This window comes from Fundulus heteroclitus, chromosome 12 (genome assembly GCF_011125445.2).
Source record: "Fundulus heteroclitus isolate FHET01 chromosome 12, MU-UCD_Fhet_4.1, whole genome shotgun sequence".
Classification (NCBI taxonomy): Eukaryota; Metazoa; Chordata; class Actinopteri; order Cyprinodontiformes; family Fundulidae; genus Fundulus; species Fundulus heteroclitus.
Genome location: NC_046372.1, coordinates 38,638,939 through 38,658,359, shown reverse-complemented (window position 1 = coordinate 38,658,359; position 19,421 = coordinate 38,638,939). Strand labels below are relative to the sequence as shown.

General features: G+C 42.5%; 2 protein-coding genes across 3 annotated transcripts in view; both read right to left on the bottom strand.

The window, feature by feature from the left end:
- Positions 1-2,713: 2,713 nt before the first annotated feature.
- Positions 2,714-19,421, bottom strand: part of cabp1a (calcium binding protein 1a) — a 19,245-nt gene continuing 2,537 nt past the window's right edge. Inside the window, exons 1-7 of one of the 2 annotated variants that reach the window (XM_012852093.3) lie at positions 12,194-12,315; positions 6,384-6,414; positions 6,137-6,280; positions 4,947-5,056; positions 4,773-4,847; positions 4,601-4,673; positions 2,714-3,847 (exon numbers count right to left, since the gene is read on the bottom strand). In XM_012852093.3, coding sequence (XP_012707547.2) covers positions 3,822-3,847; positions 4,601-4,673; positions 4,773-4,847; positions 4,947-5,056; positions 6,137-6,280; positions 6,384-6,414; positions 12,194-12,247 — 513 coding nt within the window. In that variant the 5' untranslated portion in view covers positions 12,248-12,315 and the 3' untranslated portion in view covers positions 2,714-3,821. Of the gene's footprint in view, positions 3,848-4,600; positions 4,674-4,772; positions 4,848-4,946; positions 5,057-6,136; positions 6,281-6,383; positions 6,415-12,193; positions 12,316-19,421 lie in introns of those variants that run through there. The other variant, XM_036144579.1, reaches the window with a different exon arrangement.
- Positions 15,917-16,845, bottom strand: LOC118564721 (histidine-rich glycoprotein-like). The gene has a single exon (XM_036143558.1). The coding sequence runs from the start codon at positions 16,601-16,603 to the stop codon at positions 15,917-15,919; it is 687 nt and encodes a 228-aa protein (XP_035999451.1). The 5' UTR covers positions 16,604-16,845.

Genomic DNA, 19,421 nt, shown 5'->3' with positions numbered 1-19,421 from the left:
TCCGCTTACAGCTTCCTGGTCGAACAAACACAGTTGGAGTGAGAAGAAACTAAACAGAAAACGACACGATAGCAACGCTTCGCTCCTCTGAGACTTTGCTGAACACGAACATTGTCCGTGTTTATGTTCTGTCATTATTCGGTGCCTAAATGTCCATTATTGTTCTAGCATATTTTATCTGCTCGTGAATTAATGAATGTTCTCTGCAAATGGCAGCTGGGAACATATTTTACGTTCTGCTAAAATGTATTTTTCAAGTTAAAATAATAAAAATGAGTGACGCTTCAAATGTCACGCCCCCTCCCTTTTTTTCCAAAATGGTATGGACCAAGTGTTGTCCAATCAGGAAAGTCCAACGCAGCGCGCAGATTGTTCTTATGAGATTCAACCAGAAAGAGATGAATGAATGTGGTTAGTTACTGTGGCAACAGCACTATTTTTCAACCAGCGAATGTATCCACCAAAAAATATTATTATTATTATTATTATTATTATAGGTGTAGAACAAACGAGTGCAACACAGTGCCTTGTGCAGGTTAAACAACAAATGCAAAGACACACTAAAAAGTGGGTCAAAGAAGTACAGAAATATGGAGGATGAAACACTATATAATGTTCTGAGGACACAGAGAAAGTACATGTAAAGCTTTATCAAGGCCTATACAATAAAATTAGAAACCACCAGCCATTAGTGGAGGCAGATTCAGATTTACATGTAAAAGGTCCAAATGTTTGAGGTGGAGTCTTGAGTTAAATACATAGAAAAAAGGTCAAAGTAAACACCAGTTACAAAATATTAATTAAAGTGGGACTTAAAGCCAGCTCGTATAGGTTTTAGTTCCCACTTTTAATGTCAACAATTTAAGCTCAGGTCTTCAAAAAGGTTGTTCCAAAAGGGGGTACATGGTTGCCTGAATATTTGTGACACAATGATCTTAAACAGACTTAATATTGTAAGCATAAAACAATCTAATAATAATTATTATTATAATGTATTCGTTTTGTAACGTCTCACAGTTTTAAATCAGACTCAGAAATATTTTATTGCCAGTACCCATAAAAAATAGAAAACATTTTACAGGACGAGAAAAGTTCTGTGGTGAATAGTGGTAAAAACACAAAGTAATCAAAGATTTAAAAGGTGCGGAAAGTGAAAAGAGGAGAGTTATACATTAATAGACTGTTTATATAAATAGATAAATAAGTTATGGGGTGATAGAGCCTGTGTCACCTGGAGGAAGTTGGACCACTGTTCAGCAGACTGACTACAGCGAGGAAGAAACTGCTGTGGCAGCATGAGGTCCTGGTCCTGATGGAATCACGTCTTTCGCCAGAGCAGAGGGACTCAAAGGGAGGGATGATCTGCTGCAGCTTGGCCTTGTCCCTGGCCCTGCCTGCAGCAAACCAGACTGTGACATGTGATGTGGGAATGGACTCAATGAACGGCGTGTAGAAGTTCCCCTTCATCTTCATCGGAAGGTCAAACTTTTTCAGCTGCAATAACTCACCTATTGAGCCTACTAGGTGAGGGAGCGTCTGTTCTACTCCCATTTGAGCTCCCTGGTGATGGTGGTGTCCACGGAGTGGAAGGACTTTACAGAGTTGACCAGAGTGTCACAGAGGGACAGGGGGGCCTGGTCCTTCCTGAAGTACACTCATAATCTCCAATGGCTTGGGGCTGTTGAGCTCCAGGTTGTTTTTGCCCCACCAGCACACCAGACGGTCCGTCTCACTCCTGTAGGCTAACTCAACTCACTTATTGAGGAGGCCGATTACGGTGGTGTTGTCCGCAAACTTCAGCGGTTTAACAGACTGGTGAGCAGATGTGCATCTGTCGGCGTACCGGTAGAATAGAAGCGAAGAAAGGACACAACCTCGGGGGATCCAGTACTGTTGGTCTGAGGGTCAGAGATATGCTGCCCTGGCCTCACGAACGGCCATTCATCTATCAGAAAATCTGATATCCACCTGCACAGAAGGGCACATTCAGCTGGGGGAGATGATCTCTAAGCAGAGGTGGGATGATGTTGTTGAAGGCAGAGCTGAGGTCCACAAACGGTACCCTGGCATAGGATCCCAAGGAGTCCATGTGCTGGACGATGAAGTGGAGGGCCATGCTTAGAACTTCGTCCACATATCTGTTGGCTCTATAAGTGAACTATAGGAGATCCAGGAGGGAGTCTGTAATGGTTTTGAAGTCAAGGCAAGCTGGTTAACACACTTCATGACCACAGAAGTCTGGGTGACTGGTCTGTAAGAGTCTGGGCCTGCAGCCTAAATGATCAGGATAATGATCAGCAAATGTGTGCATGTGTGTGTGTGTGTGTGTATATATATATATATATATATATATATATATATATATATATATATATATATATATATATATATATATATATAAACTCTTTATTGTATGTCTATTTTTACCCAACACATCTATTTATAATCATTCAAATCCTAACTAACTGAATACAGCAGGCTTCTAAAACCAAAAGTGTGTTTCTTCTGAAGACCAATGTAATGATATAAGTACAGCACTCCAGCAGGTAATGCATGCCTGGTCTTAAGGCTCATCAGTGACACAAATGAATAGTGCTGCACTAAATTATGTTAAGGTTAGCTTTGTCCTCTCTACATGTAGTGACATCACTCAGTGGCCATTTCAACATTTTGACATAGGATGTAAAACACAAATACCAATGGTAAAAAGGGCTCAAATGTAAACACCTTTTATTTTTCTATAGATAACTTGCCGAAATATTATGTCTCCTGTTTTTTTTTATAGACAAAATTGTGCATACTAAATGTAGTAAATGTCTCTCTTTGGCATGCATAAAAATTTCTTTGACAGCACAGATGAATGGAACAGTACCACATTTAGAGTCGTAACGACAATGAGAGCTACAGCATGATCAGATCCACTGTACATACAGTTCACACTAGTGATTCCTAATGTGTAACCTCACGCAGACCACGACAGACGTTTAAAAACAGCCTATACTTCCCAGCCTTTTGTGAATTCAGTCATGAGCACAAAAAGAAACAGTCTGAACATGTTCTGTATTGCTGCAAATCACCGCTGGTCAGTCTTGTCGAGCACTTTCTACGCTTTTGAGAAAAGCTGCCCTCCTTTTGCCGTGTTTATCTTTTTTTTTTTTTATCTTGGAGGCATTTCAGAGATTCTGATTAAAATCATCTTCCTTTTCTGCATGTCGGACAGTGATTCTTCTTTTCATTGGAACAAGTCTGGCACAGTGAAAAATTACAAGTGGTCACAAAGTTACATTACAAGTGTGGTATTGCCACTTTGATTTCTTGGTGAAGCACCATTGCTGCACAAAGGTACCTTCAAGTACATTTCTAATACAACAGACAACGTGTGAATATATAAACATTCAATGGTGCTAATGTTTTGTCTTTCCCACATTCAGCCTCTCATTCTGATGCCACTGAAACATCGAAGGTGACATTTTGCAAGACACAGAATAACACCATGTAGACATTGAGACAGGACGCCGGCAATTTATCCACACAGGAAGTTATTAAGTGAGAATTAAAGTGCAAAAACATAAATTAGACAATCTTCAGCTATGCTACAGCAAGCTCTGCCTCAGTTAATCTGAAAAAAGTTTTCAGGAAGAACACTTATTGATTGAAAGTGGGAGGTGAACCCCCCCCCCCCCCCGCCTCGTAACATTTGAGTTTGAATTCCAGTGTCGTTTTGATTTCGATGGCTCAGTAGATCTTGGCTTGTCCTTTACTTGGACGTGGTTTTAGTGTGGAGAAGGACACAGGTTCACATTCAGGACTGATGTCGGATCCTAGCGAGACATCATTCTCACAAACTCTGAAAGACAATCGAATGGCAAAGGAAAGAATGACAAAATGCATCAACCAAGCCATGCCCTGCTTTACAGCTGTAATACAGGGCCTTGCAAAAAGTAGGCATACCCCTTGCTATAAAATGTCCCATTTAACGTTTTACCAAGAGAACACAAAAAGATTGTGCTCTGGTCCGATGAGGCAGGCCAAAAGGTAACTATTTGGCCTGCATACATAACATGCAAAACACATACGTATGCACTATGAAACATGGTGGTGGTAGTATCATGCTGTGGGAAAGCTGGAGAGAGTTCATGGGGAGATGGATGGAGCTAAATATATGGCAATCCTGGAGGGACAGCCTTTTACAGACTGCAAACAACTTGAGACACCAGCTAGCCAGAATTTAGTCCAAATGGGAATCTGCAGCAAGACTTAAATATTGATGTTCACTGGCACTTTAAATCAAATCTGACTGGGCTGAGCTACTTTGCAAAGAAGAACCTGCAAAGCTGAGACAGACAAACCTCACAAGACTTGCTCCTGTATAGTTGCAGAGAAAGGTTGTTCTACAAAGTGTTGTCTCAGGGCAAATGAACAGGAATGCAAGACACACATTTTGGATTTTAATGTACAGACTGTTGAAAACCATTATATTTTTCCTTCCCCTTTGTAATTATGCAAGACTTTATGATGGCCCTTTGAATTGCTCTGTGACAAAAATGTGACACACATTCTTTTGCAAGGCACTGGAAACTGGTGGTAAAAGTTATTTTACCTTCAAAGTCAACAAGCCCATCCCCGTTTAAGTCCACGTCCCTTAGGATGTCTTCTACCTCTTTAAGACCTACCTGGAAAAGAAAAATATAGGTCAGAAAGAGTGAGCAGAGCCCCACACACAGGGGCTAAAATCAGTTCAACAGCTCTCAGGTTTCTTCCTGACCACTTACTTGCTGGCCCAATAACTTCCTCATCGCATCTCTGAGCTCGGTAGTGCTTATGGCACCGTCCCCATTTGTGTCAAACTGAGAACAGCGAGCAGAGAAACAACATTAACAGCAATCAGAAACAAAAGAAACGGGAAAAAATTTACACAAAAACAGTAACTACTCAGACAACCTTACCTCCCTAAATGCATCTTTTAACTCCTTTATCCCAATCATGTCTGCCGTTTCAGCCAGGAGTTTCGGGCCCATTAATTCCACAAAATCGTCAAAATCAACATGACCTCCCACTGATGGAAGACAGATAAAAAAACAAAAAAAACACCAAAAACATTAACGCACAGTTTATGATCATAAACATGAATGCTGAGTTAATTTGAGGCTTGTAATGATGCATTTTAACTATTCTTTTTTCATGGTGGAATGCTTTTATGCAACATAAAACATCAATTATTTTTGAAAAGATTAATTGTGTGAACAATTTTACATTTATTGTGGGTTTTTGTATTTGTCCCACTGTACAAACTTACTCCATTATATAATGTCGGGCCAAGATAACCTCATTAAATACAAAATGCCATTGCAAATGATAATTTTATTTATTAAGAGGAGCACTGTTCCTATCAGAAATTGCAGAGCTTCTCTAAATTAGTTGGTTTCCTGACACAGAACTGGCTCTGAAGTATAGTCTATAAATTCTCAACATGGATGAGTTGGAAACAGCTCCAGACCTCATTGTTTTATCCAGTCTACACCTAGTGTTTATGTCAGGGATCCTTGCTGGGGCATCCACGCTTTACCCATCTGGCTGCAGATCTGGTGTGAAGTTAAAGAATTGGCTTAATCGTCTGTCTCAGTTATTTCATCCAATTTGTGCAAAATGGCAGAGAAACACTCTCAGCATGATCCTACCACCACCATCCTTAACAGGTTGTACAGCTCTCTTTGGCTTGAAAGCCTCACTTTAACCCCGCAAAACACACTCCTTGTCGTTGTGGCCGAATGGTTCAGTCTTTGCGTTCTCTAACCATAAAATTCTTCCTCTGGGAGGCATTTACATTTTATCCACATGGGCCCATGTCCTATAATTAAAGCTGGATCTGTGGCATTAAAACAACACATTTAAATTAATTCCAGACTTTTTGCTAGTAAGAGTGGTCTAATGTTAAGATTGAATGTAAAAAAAAAATGACAATTCAAAGTTCTGCATCCAGTTGTTGCTTTAAGAAGTTATTCAAGCTGTTTGCTGTCTAATCATTCTGACCTGGATTTAAATTATCTAATCTATAATAATGTCCAGGCTTATGATGACAGCCTCGGATGGGATCTGTGGTACAGATCTTTACATACACAAGAGTGAGGCAGCTTACAGTTCATATTTATCCGTTGACTCAGTTCTATCAGCTCCATTTCCGTGGGCATGTATCCCATGGTCCTCATACAGTTCCCCAGATCTTTGCAGCTTATGAAACCGTCCTTGTCTTTGTCAAATTCCTTGAAAGCGTCTCGTAGCTCTGTTGCGATGAAAACAGCAGATAATGTAGTTATATGCTAACAGTGGAGGCCCAGGATGAATAGCTGCACTTAAAAGAGAAAGTGTGGAGGACAAAATCTTACCGTCCATTTCTTCTGGCCGCAGCTCTCTATCCTGTTGAGAACAAAACATTTTACTAGTGGCTGGGGGAAAAAAAATCAAAGGATCAAACACTGATGAAAAATACAAAATGTCATTGTAAACTTTCTTTGTCAACACCTTCCGTGCAACTATACTTCTGACAATACTGTGACCAGAGTGATGCCCAAATCTTCTCCATAACATTCCCCCGACTTGCCTAGGGGCCTCAGCTACCAGCAGCCTAATGGTAAGGAAATGTTAGCAGCTGAGTGAAACTAAGTCACATCGTAATAACAAAACTTTAGTGGACAGAGTGCTGATCTCCATCAGGCAGGACCAGGAACCTCAACACCGTAGTTCTAAGAAGAATGTGGGTGTTTTTTTTTTTTTTTAGTGGCTGTATCCAATAAAAGCAACCTTTAAAGGACAGAGAACGCAGCAGACATTTCCCAGAGCGCCCAGGGGTTAACTGCAGGAGTGAGGAGACGTCTAAACACAACACAAAGCGATGACGTCAGGCCCCAAGTACATACTGACCAGAAGCTCTGACACAGAAAAAGACTTGCAGCCCAAAACAATGTAGCAACCCAACACTGCCAGCACTTAGTGTCAACCCATCAATGCCAGTTTATCGGCCCTCACAGGGTAAGGTGACATGTCCTCGGCTCCATCAGGCCGCTCTTGTGAAAGAGACTTTCACATCTCCAGAGTACCTCTAATTGTTAAGTAATAGATAAATAAATAAATAAATAGATATCTCTGTGTACAAACCTCCATCTCTAACATATAGATAGTTGCAGCTGCTTACTTTCTACACGTCGAGCCCCCTAATCAGCGACCTTTTATGCTGCGTTTAGATCAAGGTAAGTAGGTAAGTTATCAAAACTTTTACCACGGTAAACATTTCCCTTCATTTGAGGAAAAAAGCAGGGTAGCTCCTCCAAACGCGAGTCAGATCAGTCTGTCCACACTTTGCTGAGACGTGTGTCTAGAGCGCTTTAGACGCGTTCGGTCTGAACGCAGCATTAGAGTAAAGGAGGATGTAAATGAGCTGATCCTTATTGCAAATGGGTTAAAAGGGAATAGCTGCACATTGTTAAACATGTGCTTATGTCTTAACCACAGTTGCCAGTAAGTGTGGCTTAAGCACACATCTAAAAGAATTAATCTTCTAAGATTGGGCCTATCAGATACAGATGGGCCAAATTTGAAAGTACCGCTGATGAAGATGTATAAAAAGTATTAAAAAAGGAATCTATGGTGCAGTGCACGAAGTGGAGCAGGTGCCCTACATAAAGAGGTGTCAGTCCTCACCAAAGAAAATAAGCCTTTCTGTTTACATCTGTTACCTATCTAAACATGTGTGGGTTACTAAACACTGAACTGGTCAGATGAGACTAAGCTTGAGCTATTCAACAACAACAAAAAATACTCCTGCTGGGTTTGACATGAAAGCTAAGATGTAGAAAAGCATCTCATTGCCTATTCATTATGCAGGAGGATCTAATATGCTGTGGGCCTTTGCAGGAGAAATAGGCCCACAACATCACCACTCAAACGTGAAGAAAAGTGGAGAGAGATCATTTTAGAGTTAAGATTTTTTCCCCCAACTGAATAGGTAGAGAAAAATGTATTATCTAACTAATTACATTGTGAGATTATGCTGGTGTAGTGAAATATACCTATTATTTAATTGATGATTAAAATCAACAAGAGGGATCATATTTCTCCAATTTTAGCTTCCTGTTAAATCAAGAATAGAATTTAAAATTCTTCTTCTAACATATAAAGCCCTTAATAATCAAACTCCATCATATATCAGAGCTCTGATTACCCCGTATGTTCCTAACAGAGCACTTCGCTCTCAGACTGCATGTCTGCTGGTGGTTCCTAGAGTCTCTAAAAGTAGAATGGGAGGCAGATCCTTCAGCTATCAGGCTCCTCTCCTGTGGAACCAACTCCCAGTTTTGGTCCGTGAGGCAGACACCCTGTCTACTTTTAAGACTAATCTTAAAACTTTCCTTTTGACAAAGCTTATAGTTAGAGTGGCTCATGTTACTCTGAGCTATCTCTATAGTTATGCTGCTAAAGGTTTAGGCTGCTGGAGGACATCAGGGCCTATTTTTCTCACTCTGCTGAGTTCTCCTACTGTTCTCCAATTTGCATTGTTTGTTGTTATTTCAACTTTTAACTTTATATTCTTTCTGTCTTTTTTCTCTTCATAGTAGGTACACCTGGTCTGGCGTTCTGCTACCTGTGAGACCAACCAGGAGATCAGATCATCTTCCATTACCATATAACATAGAAAGGATTCCTGGATCAATGTGTGCTTTTGTGCTTGTTTGTCTCTCTTGTTGTGTCTCTGCTCTGTCTTCTGTAAGCCCCAGTCAGTTGAGGCACATGACCGTTCATACTGAGCCTGGTTCTGCTGGAGGTTTTTCTTGTTAAAGGGGAGTTTTACTCTCCACTGTCACTTCATGCAAGCTCAGTATGAGGGATTGCTGCAAAGCCCTTGATAATGCAAACAACTGTCCACTGTGGCTCTACGCTCTTTCAGGTGGAGTGAATCCTGCTTGTCAAGACTCAATGCAATCTGCTGGGTTTACTGAGATAGGAAACTTTTTGATCAATCTGTATGATTTTATTGAATTTGACTTTGTAAAGTGCTTTGAGATGACATGTATTGTGAATTGGCACAATATAAACACATTGATTTAAAGCTTTTTACACATCTTTGTCCGGGGTGCAAACAAATGTGTTAATGGCATTAGACCAGGGGTCACCAACATTTTTGAAACTTAGAGCTACTTCATCAGCACTGTGTCACACTAAGGGCTACCAGAATCAGAATCAGAATCAAGTTTAATCGCCAAGTAGGTTTGCACTTACAAGGAATTTGACTTGGTATTGATGGTGCAGACAAAAAATAAGAATACAGTAAAGAATACAGTAAAATAAGTACTGACCTTTGAACTTAGAAGAGTCAACGCTCCCAAATAAACATGTTTTTTTTTATAGATATTGTCACTTTTAAATCTATATAAATGCAAGTGTGATTACAAAAGTAGAGCAACAGAATAACATTTTAGATGCAGCTCACTGGAGGGTTTTGCCCGTTTTAGAATGGGCTTGAGGGCACCACATTTGGTCCTTGGCCCACAGACACCCTGTTGGTGACCCCCGCATTAGAGGAACCACTGGGAAGAGTGAGCAAACTTTGCTTCTGCAGGAGGGAACAAAGTGCAAGACAGTGGTGGAAGGGTGATGTTGTGGCTTGTTTTTCCGCCGCAGAACCAAGGCCCCCTTCATTGGGTCCATCTCGTAAACGATTCTTTTGTTTGAGGCCAGCAGTCAAGTCAGCTAAATCTTGGCCGATAACGTGTCTTGCAAAAGCATAGTGATCCCAAACAGCAACAAATAATGGTGGGGAAGAAGTGAATGAAGGCAGGCTGTCGGTTGTTATCAACAAGGCAAACAAGGTTGGGTTCATTTCGTTTCACACAATGGGAGCCTGATGCATTTTTCATCACACCGTCAGCTTTGAAACTTTACATTTAAACAAAGAGACTAGTCACTGTTATATTCACAACTATTGTATATGTCCCTATATATTTATCTGTTACTGTAGTTTCTTTTGGAATAAGAGAAGTGCCAGTTTCACTAATGTGATCACAGGAGAGAGGAGCATGTTTTGCAAGACTTACGTACGGCCTGCCTGCACTTTGCCATGCCTTTATCCAGGAAGACACAGCTTTCTCCCAGTAGGTTGCTCACGAGAACGCAGTTTTGTGTCACGGAAAAAACAGCGTCCTGATACGGCCCAACATACCCTGATTCCTCACAAGACAGCACAACTCTGAGTCTCCTCTCCGCGTCCTGGAGCATCTTTTCACAGGCGTGCAGAGACAAGGGAGAGTAAGATAAAGAGGGGCGTCGGGAAGATCGGTAAAGTTATGTACAGTGCTTTGCAAAGGTGTTCACACTCCTTGGACATTTCCCCCCATTAGAACCACAACCTTTAGTGTGTTTTATTAACATGTTATATGACAGAGCAACCCAAAATACCACATAGTTGCAGTGATGCATGATTTTCAAAATAATAATAAAAAAATACATATAAGTGTGGCATGCATTTTGACTGGGCCCTTCTACCATATGAATGAGGTTTGATCTAAACCATTTCATATACATTTCTCCCCAAATTCTCATTAGGTGGGAGTGTGTGAATAGTTATTCTTCCTGTGTGTCTCTGTGTTGACTTGTGATGGACTAGCGACCTGTCCAGGTTGGACCCCGCTTCTTACCCAGTGACCACTGGAGATGGGCACCAGCCCCCCTGCGACCCTGTATGATTTTTGTTTTTACCTCGCTTTACTCTGATTTCCCCTAAGTAAAATCAAGTACAATCAACACTTTTTAGAAGGTCCTTATACAAGCAAGCTCACTTGGCTGAAATTTTGTCTCATTGTAAATCCAGCTGTTCTGTGAGGTTTGTGAGAACATTAGAGAATGGACAGCATCATGAAAACCAAGGAACACGGCCACAAATCTGAAAGCAGAGTCAGGATATAAAAGGATATCCCAAGCTTCAGAGATCTGACAGAGCTCTGTTTAGTCCGACGCCTGGAAGTGAAAAGAGTGTGGCACAAATGCAGATGTGCAAAAGCTTGGCCGTCCGTCTAAACTGACAGGCTTACTAGAAAAAGCAGCCAAAAGGGCTCATGGTAACTTCAGAGGAGCTGTAGAGATCCGCAGCTCAAGTAGGAGAATCTGTTGATGGGACAACTGCACTCAACATATGCCATGCACAACCGTACACTCTTCAAGTCCGGTGTTCTCGGAAGAGAAGTGTCTGGGAGACTTGAAAAGTGATTTTCACAGACACATCCCATCTAATCTGGCTGAGCTTGAGCTATTTTGTGAAACCCAGGAAGACTTGGCAATGTTTTCAGTCCCTGAATGCCCAAAGCTGATGGAGACATACCCCAAAAGTCTTGCAGCTATAACTGCTTTCAAAGGTGGTTCTGTAACATATCGACTCAGTGGAGCTGAAGAAAGATGCATGTTACACTTCAAACAAAACAACTTGAAATCCATTTAAAATTTCCCTTCTGCTTCAAAACTGCTGACAACCTTGTGCTGGTTTATTTCCTAAAGTCCCAGCAAAATACACTGATGTTTGTTTTTGTGAAGAGAAGAAACACAAAAAAAGTTCAGTGAGTACAAAAACTTTTGCAAGACACTGTATGACGGTAACTTTGGGTTTTCTTTATTCTTCAAGACTGAAATCCAGTGCAGCCTATTAGCTGTATGAGAGCGCTGCTTCAAACCTCAGCAGAGTAACAACTACGGTATAGCCTTGCTGCGCCTCCCTACAAGAGAAACACTGTCAAATAAATGAAGACGTAGCAGAAGGCTAGCCTGAGTACATCTATAAAACAAACATGTTGCCAACTTTCCACTCATTATTCATAACAGTTTACTTGACACTTATACAGACTGGCATTTTATACCTGTACACTGTCGCAGGAAGAGTAAACATACTCGGAGACAGAGATTCGGGGAGCTGAACAACTAGGGAACAGGTCACAAAAGATACTATATGTGCAACTAGGGCACCAGAACCCATTTCCTTTTATCAGTTTCATTTATATTTACACCGCAACTGTCTGGTGAAACCTTAAAGCAACAGAAGTTTACAGTATTCTGAGCATTGTCCAGCTTTACCCGTTGCCAATTTCTAATGTGCCACGAAAAAACCCATCAAACAATCCCAGAAACACGGATGAAAACAGCACAACACATGGCTTACCGCTCTGAGAGGCCAGTCCAAGCAGTTTCCCATTCCAATCGAGAAAAGAGGCATTAGATACGACCATGAGGACTTTCTCTCCTTCAGGTTTGCAGGTCGGATTTTGAGAGGAACACAAACTCTACTTTCAGTAAGACCCATTAAGACCGGGGGTGCTTACTTGTCCCTATGCAGTGCGATGAAAAAAATGCCAAACTACACCGTACTTTACTATGCCGAGCACAGACAGCAACAGCATCAGGGAGCGAGAGGGAAAGTCAAATGGAGGGGGAGGAGGGGAGCAAATGAGGGAGGGCTGTGGAGGGAAAGATATTGCCTATTAAAGGAAAAGGGCCCTCAGAAAGACATTTCATTCAGCTGTCACAACACCCAAACTGTTGATTATTCTGTAAACAGCGCTGACACCTCGGTGCAGCCTTATGGGCTCTGAAGGCACGAGAATAAATAACAGAGAAAAAAAAAATGCTTCATCAGATTAACAAATGTGCGCACGGCGCTTAAAGGTCCCTTGCAAAAATATTGCAAAGTGTTTACGCTTTCACCGCAAAAATCCGGGCAAGGCGAGTTTAAGAGAACAGCCTGCTGCGATCTATTTCCAGCTTTATGTCAGCCGCCTCACCTGCACTCAAGGCGTGGAATGCCGTTTATCATTTTCAACCTCTAAATTGCCTCGGAAGGTAAATCCTCCTGATATTTTATGCTCACGTCTCTGTTTTTTTTCCTGCTTCACCCTCCCTGCCGTGACGCACGTCATCCTCTGCCCTCTGCAGGTGAAGACAAGGTCACTCTGTCCTCCAATCCAGCCGGCACATGGCAAAAAAAAAAAAAAAACAAGTGGGAGAAACGTAGCCGTTTGGTTCATTGACGTGGCATATATATATATATATATATATATATATATATATATATATATATATATATATATATATATATATATATATATATATATATATATACTTTGTATATACACCATGTAAACATGCCGTTCTTTTTAACACGTGCTGCAAATTGTACTGTGGTCCTCTGCTGCCTGATGATCATCTGTTTATGCATATCTGCACCGGCTTGTCAAATAGCTCCTGGGTTGTCTCGTTCCAACTGCAGCATGCGTGGCTCCAAAGCTGTACATTGCAGCTCCGTTGTCACTAAGCCCGTCACCAACAACTGTAGGTTTCTCAACAAAAGAGCGTCTTCGGGTCACGCTAATGTTTTCACAGAATGCTCCCGGGCTGACTCATGGGTAAGCTGTAAAAATGGATTTTCATACTATGAGTATCAGATGGCTTCCCCAGAGGGATGAGCAGCGTGTTTTCTTTATGACTGGGAGCTTTTTATTGCAGCAACATACAGTGCTCTGCATTATCGGGATTTCATGTGATAGGCAAATGATACTGGGTTATCAAGATCTTTAACAAAAAACAACAACTCCAAAACCTAAAGGTGTGGCTTGTGTCTGTTTTCCATCCCCTTTCACTCTAAAAGCCCAATTAAGATGTGGCGTAGGCTTCAGAAGCCACCTTATCAACAACCAGGGTCAAACTGTGTGTGATCTGTTCTCACTATATGCAGCTGGACTGTGAAGGCAGCTAGGGTTTGTTAGATAACATTAATGAATGAGCAGCATCACAATGACCAAATCAAACCTCAGACAAGGTCAAGGAGACAGATGCGGACAAGTTTAAAGGAGGGATAGGCTAAGACACAATGTCTCAAATGTTAAACATCTACAGCTTGGCTGCTGGGCAGGAGGAGAACAGCATCAATCAGAGAAGCAGCAAATAGGTCCATAGGGACTCAGGAGGAGCTGCAGAGATTCACACCCAGGTAGAAAAATCTTTTGACAGGACAACTATAAGTCTGCAAATCTGGCCTTTGTGGACGAGTGGTAAGAAGAAGACCAACGTCAAGAGAAAGCCACGAGAAGTCCTGTTTGCAGCCACAAGCCTGGCAGGGGACACAGCAAACACATGGACAAAGGTAATCTGACATTTTATTCTAACATTTTATGCATTTTATGTGGAAAATTCAGTGCGGGAAAAGGAAATGATGCACATCACCCTGAGCACAAAATTCCCACAGTGAAACATGCCAGTAGCTGCACCATGTGTGTGGATCTATGGGGACAGGAAAGCTGGTCAGAACTGATGGAAAGATGGATGGAGCTAAATACAGGGCGATACTGGAAAGAATAAAAACTTGTTGAAGTGTTCGAATGGTCTAGTCAAAGTCCAGACCTATACCCAATTAAAAATAGAATAGAAAGTCCCACAGTGGAGAAATTCAGGTGTACCGGCAGAAAATCTACAACATAAGAAAGATAAACTACTGTATTAGCATACTGAAGAAATTTAAAAAGGGGGAAGCTGGGAAGTGTGATTTAAAGAGATGTGTAAAACATATATGTATATTTATGTATGAGAAACACCCGCTGACTAAAAGAGTAAAATAGCCTGTGCAAAAAAAAAAAAAAAAAAACGCAGAGATGGAAAAGGCTGTATGTTGGGAGCCATGAAGGTGGAAAAGTCTAACAGCTGAATGTGAATCTCATTTTTCTAAGAAGAACTGACAAAAATGCCAGACTCCATATGTGCAAAGCTGGTAGAAACATACCTTACAGTTTTTAATTCAGCAAAGTAACTCAGCTGGGCTGAATATAAATGTACATGGCATTTTCAGCTATGTATTTATATTTTAAGTTTATTTTTCCTAGCATTTCAATACGGTGCACTAATTTGTGTTGGTCCATCATATAAAATCCCAATAAAACACACTAAAGTTTGTGATTGCAGCAGTGAACAAGCGTGAAACAGTTCTCTTTTACAAAGCACTCAATGTAAATCCCATCTGGATAAAAATCCAATTACCAAACATGGAATCAAATAAACCCTGACTTCTTCGGAATGCACCCAGTAAACAACATATTATCAGGGGTTTAAAGCTTTAGCTGGAGCGCTCCGAGGCTTTTTTTTTCTTTCTTTCCCGGAACCGTGGATGCCGCTTGCTTTCAAAGCGGCCAATTTATGCAGAATGACAGCACAGATAAGAGAGCGGGCATATAAAGCTGCACTCCTTCTCCTTTGTATAAATACATCCCGTGGCTGAAAATAGACGCTCCATCACCAGCGGGAACATCAGTGATTACCTTCAAACACAAAACAATCGCCGCAGCCAACGTTCCTGACTGAATGCTGCAGGAACACAAGTCCACACACAAGCATTAGCACATCAGAGATGTCCACCTCTGTGGCCCTGCACATTTTGGGTCCTACTTCAGTCAGAAAGAGCTGCTCGATTGAGGAAATCTGCAGGACGCAACGCTGTATGTTCCACCTTACATAAGAAACAAACGCGTAAAAAGGAGCTCTCCTCTCTCTCCAGCCTGGTTCAGTAATGCAGACAGCATCGCAGAACACATAGAGGGTGAATGAAGAGGCCAAAAAGCACAACCCAAACAGAGGAGTCTCAGAGAAAGATATAGGGCTGATTTATGGGTGATGCGGGGACAAATGGGGCAAACCTTCAGCCTGCAAACCCAAGCGCTCCCCTTCACTGAATCTAAATGTGGATTTGGGGCATCGCTGTCACAACTTGCCAGAGAAATATCCAGAGGCAGCCTGTACTGGTAGACCTCACACGGTGAATGCCAAATGAACTGAGCGGTGTCGGGGATGCGAATGCCGTACCTGGCCGAACAGCGAATGGAGGACGCTCCTTAAATTGATGTCAGAGGCAGAGGAGGCGGTGCTGGACCTCCGGGAGCGGCGGGACGACCTGCTGGACGGCGGGACAGGGGAGCAAGGAGGACGGGGACGGACTGCTGGCCTGACCGCCGCCTCTGGCCAGACTGGCCCTCTTGCGGTCCCTCGGCTCACACAGAGGGGCCCTGTCGTCGGTGCTGTCCGAGAGGGAGGGCACCCTGTGGGTGTGCGTGTGGCAGCCGGCATGGGGACGCTCGGGGTCATCTGGATGGTCCTCCCCGTGGTGGTGCTTCCTGCGGTGGTGGTGGTGATGGTGGTGGTGACGGTGTGAGGGCTTGGGGTTAGTCCGGCTCCGCTCGGTCACCCCTCGGTCCGCCTCGCAGTCTGGCCCCGGCTGAACTTGGCCGTGCAGGACTTGGGGCTTGCACTTGCCCCGAGTGGCTGCGGTATTACTCCCGTCCTGGCCGCCGGCCGCGGACGGGTGGCACAGGGGTCTCCGAGCGCTGACGTCGCCCTCGGCCGACCAGAAGGACTCCTCGGCTTTGCCGCCGGTGCCGTGGAGCGCGGCGGGACGGTGGTGGTGCTGGTGCTGGTGCTGATGGTGATGCTGACCTCTCCGTAGCTCGGATGTCTGCTCGGGGAGGTGTGTCGATCGCCTCGATGATTTTAGTAACGAGGTTGTGGAATCCGATTTCGGAAAGGAGGCGCTCATCGCGGCGGATCCGATCTATTTCGCCTCCGTGGGTCCTTCATCCACGCCACCTCCTCTCCGGGCTACAATCATGTTGTTTTTTTTTTATCCTCAGTGCAGTGCTGCCCGCTTTCAGCTGAGCTGCATCTCCCCACCTGATCGCGGTGCGGCAGTCCAGCCGGAGCGCGCTCAGGCAGCGAGCAGAGGAGCAACAGCGGCTGCGTGGCGGCAGAGCGCGTCACCTGTTCATTAAGGTTTTCTCTGGCTCGGACGCGGTGAAGGACGGCGCTATCATCAGCTCTGGGATTTTTGTATTCAGAAAAGTGAATTCAGTCGATTTTTTTTGTCGAACGAGGAGATCAACAAGTGACAACGTGATCCACAACATATAAAAGGAAACTTTGTATTCGTTAAGAGCCCATAACGCCTTTTTTATACAACGTCTTCGCGTTTATAGCCTAAGTATTTGTTAGGTCATGTTCAAGCTCAAAGGAATGCGTAATAGTAAAATGGGAGGAAAAGGATGCAAGTCACAATCTGAAATGTTCCGTGCATGTGTAATGAGCCCCCCTTGTAACACCATTTCCTGTAGTTTTTTGCTGCAAGTCTCTGGCCTGGTCAAACGAAATGATAAACCAGCTCTTGTTGTGCGTTTAAGATCACTTTTCTGCTGGACGGTGACCCTCTGGACTGTATTTTGCTCCATCATCCTTCCCATCAACCGTCACCAGCTTCCCTGTCCCTGCTCAAGAACAGCATCCCTCCAGTATGATGCAGTCATCACCCTGTTTCACTTAGGGGAATTCTATGTTCATGGAAATTAAATATCTTCAAACATATGTATGCCAAAAAGCTTGATTTTGGTCTCATCTTATCAGAGCATATTTTTCATGCTTGCTCTGGCCCCTGCAACAGTGTTTCTCAACCCTGGTCCTCAGGGCTCACAGTCCTCCATGTGTTAGAGGTGTCTCTGCTCCAGCACACCTGATTCAAATGACTGCGTCACCTCCTCAGTATCCTCAGCCATCAAGTGCTAGAAATCTGTTAATCAGCCGGTTATTTAAATCAGCCGTGGCAGAAGAGAAACACACAACCATCGAGGACAGTTTGAGGGTCTGGGTTGAGAAACACTGCACGCCTTCTGACAAACTGTAAATTCTTCCGGCTGTGTTCAACAACTAATAGTAGTCCCGTAAAAGGATTCTCCCACCTGAGCTCCGAATGTCTGCCGCTCCTCCAGAGTCACCATGGAAACACTGCTCCTCTTATTAATGCCCCCTTTACAGGAAATGCCATTTTTTTATAATTTGTGGACCACCATGTGTAGGTTTGCAGTTGCTTCATACTCTTTGCATTTTTAGATCATGGATTGACGAGCACTCTTTGATATCTCCAAAGCTTAGGATATTGTTTTATAACACAACCCTTCTCTACATTCATCCCTGACATGTCTGCCGAGTTCCCTGGTCTTCATGCCACTGTTTATTCACTAATGTCCTGTAAAAAAACAAAAAAAAACCCTCTGAGAACTACATGGATCAGCTGCATTTATACTAAGAATAAATCATAGACACGTGAACTATTTCAGTGACTTCTAAAGGCAATTTGTTTCGCTAGGCCTTCTTTAAAAGGAAAGAGAAGTAAATACAAATATACAAAAACACTTTTTGTTGGTCTATCAAAATACATTGTTTAAGGCTCCAAACTTGTTTTCTGTAGAATTCAGGTAAAAAAAAAAAAAAAAATATATATATATCTATATGAAAAATACTGTAAGCAGCCTATAAATAATATAAAAAAGCTGCAATAATGGGATAGACACATTACAAAGACAAACTGTGTCCATTCCACCTGACAAAAAAATAACTCCAGTATTCTCATTTTCAACAGATTATCTATCTATCTATCTATCTATCATTACTGATCTTTAAAACTGCGTTAAGACTACCTACAGACCTTGATGCATGCAGGCTACACATTTTCTCTTTTGCACTGTGCTGAGGGAGGCCTTTCAGGGGGACAAAGTCCTCCACAGAAAACCTTCTCCAGTATTGATTACACTTAACATTACCGCTCTTTGTTAGTGTGTAATCAATACTAAAGTAGGGCTTGTACAGATGGCCTAATTATCAAAAAGACCCAATCAGCAAACTGCATGGGAGTTAATGCATAGATTTGAAGAGGAGATTGAGACACGTGAGATTTCTGTGGAAAAGGGAGGACTCCGACACCAGCTGGTTATATAAGATACTCCACTGTTTATTAAATGTACAGAAATACTGTTCAAAATACACACAAGTGTTAAAGGACACAAAATCCTTGATCCAAATGTAAACAAAATGGGTGCTCCATCATACAGTGTGCACCAAGCCAATGCTTTGGGAGTTTGTTTTCTCCACTGGACAAGCAGCACTGTTGATTTTCAACCCAATTATGCACAGCTCAACGCAATAGTCGGTGTTGTCTGATGTTGTAGATGGCGTGTAAATGATCACAGCTTTGTAAACATTAGAACGGAACACGGGTTTCTTGAATTGCGGTGGACGGGAAAAGCCGAGGCGATTCATTTTCACTAGCTTTTAGACTGCGCGGTGCGCACATTTATCCACGGAGGCTCGTTGAGCAAGGATTGTGACTTTTATAACAGGTACCATACTGAGCTGCAGAATTACAGTGATCTAAAGAAAACATCACGGAACAACAAAGAGAGAGTACTTCATAAACATTTCACAGAACATACTGATCAAATCTATAGAAAACAAATTTTCATGGTTGGCTTCTTCAGTCGGAGGATGATGCAATCACTTTAGCTATAAATCAAGACAACACAATAGTTAAA

Coding starts and splice junctions, on each gene's coding strand:
- LOC118564721 (XM_036143558.1), bottom strand. CDS start 16,603: ATGAGCGCCTCCTTTCCGAAATCGGATTCCACAACCTCGTTACTAAAA.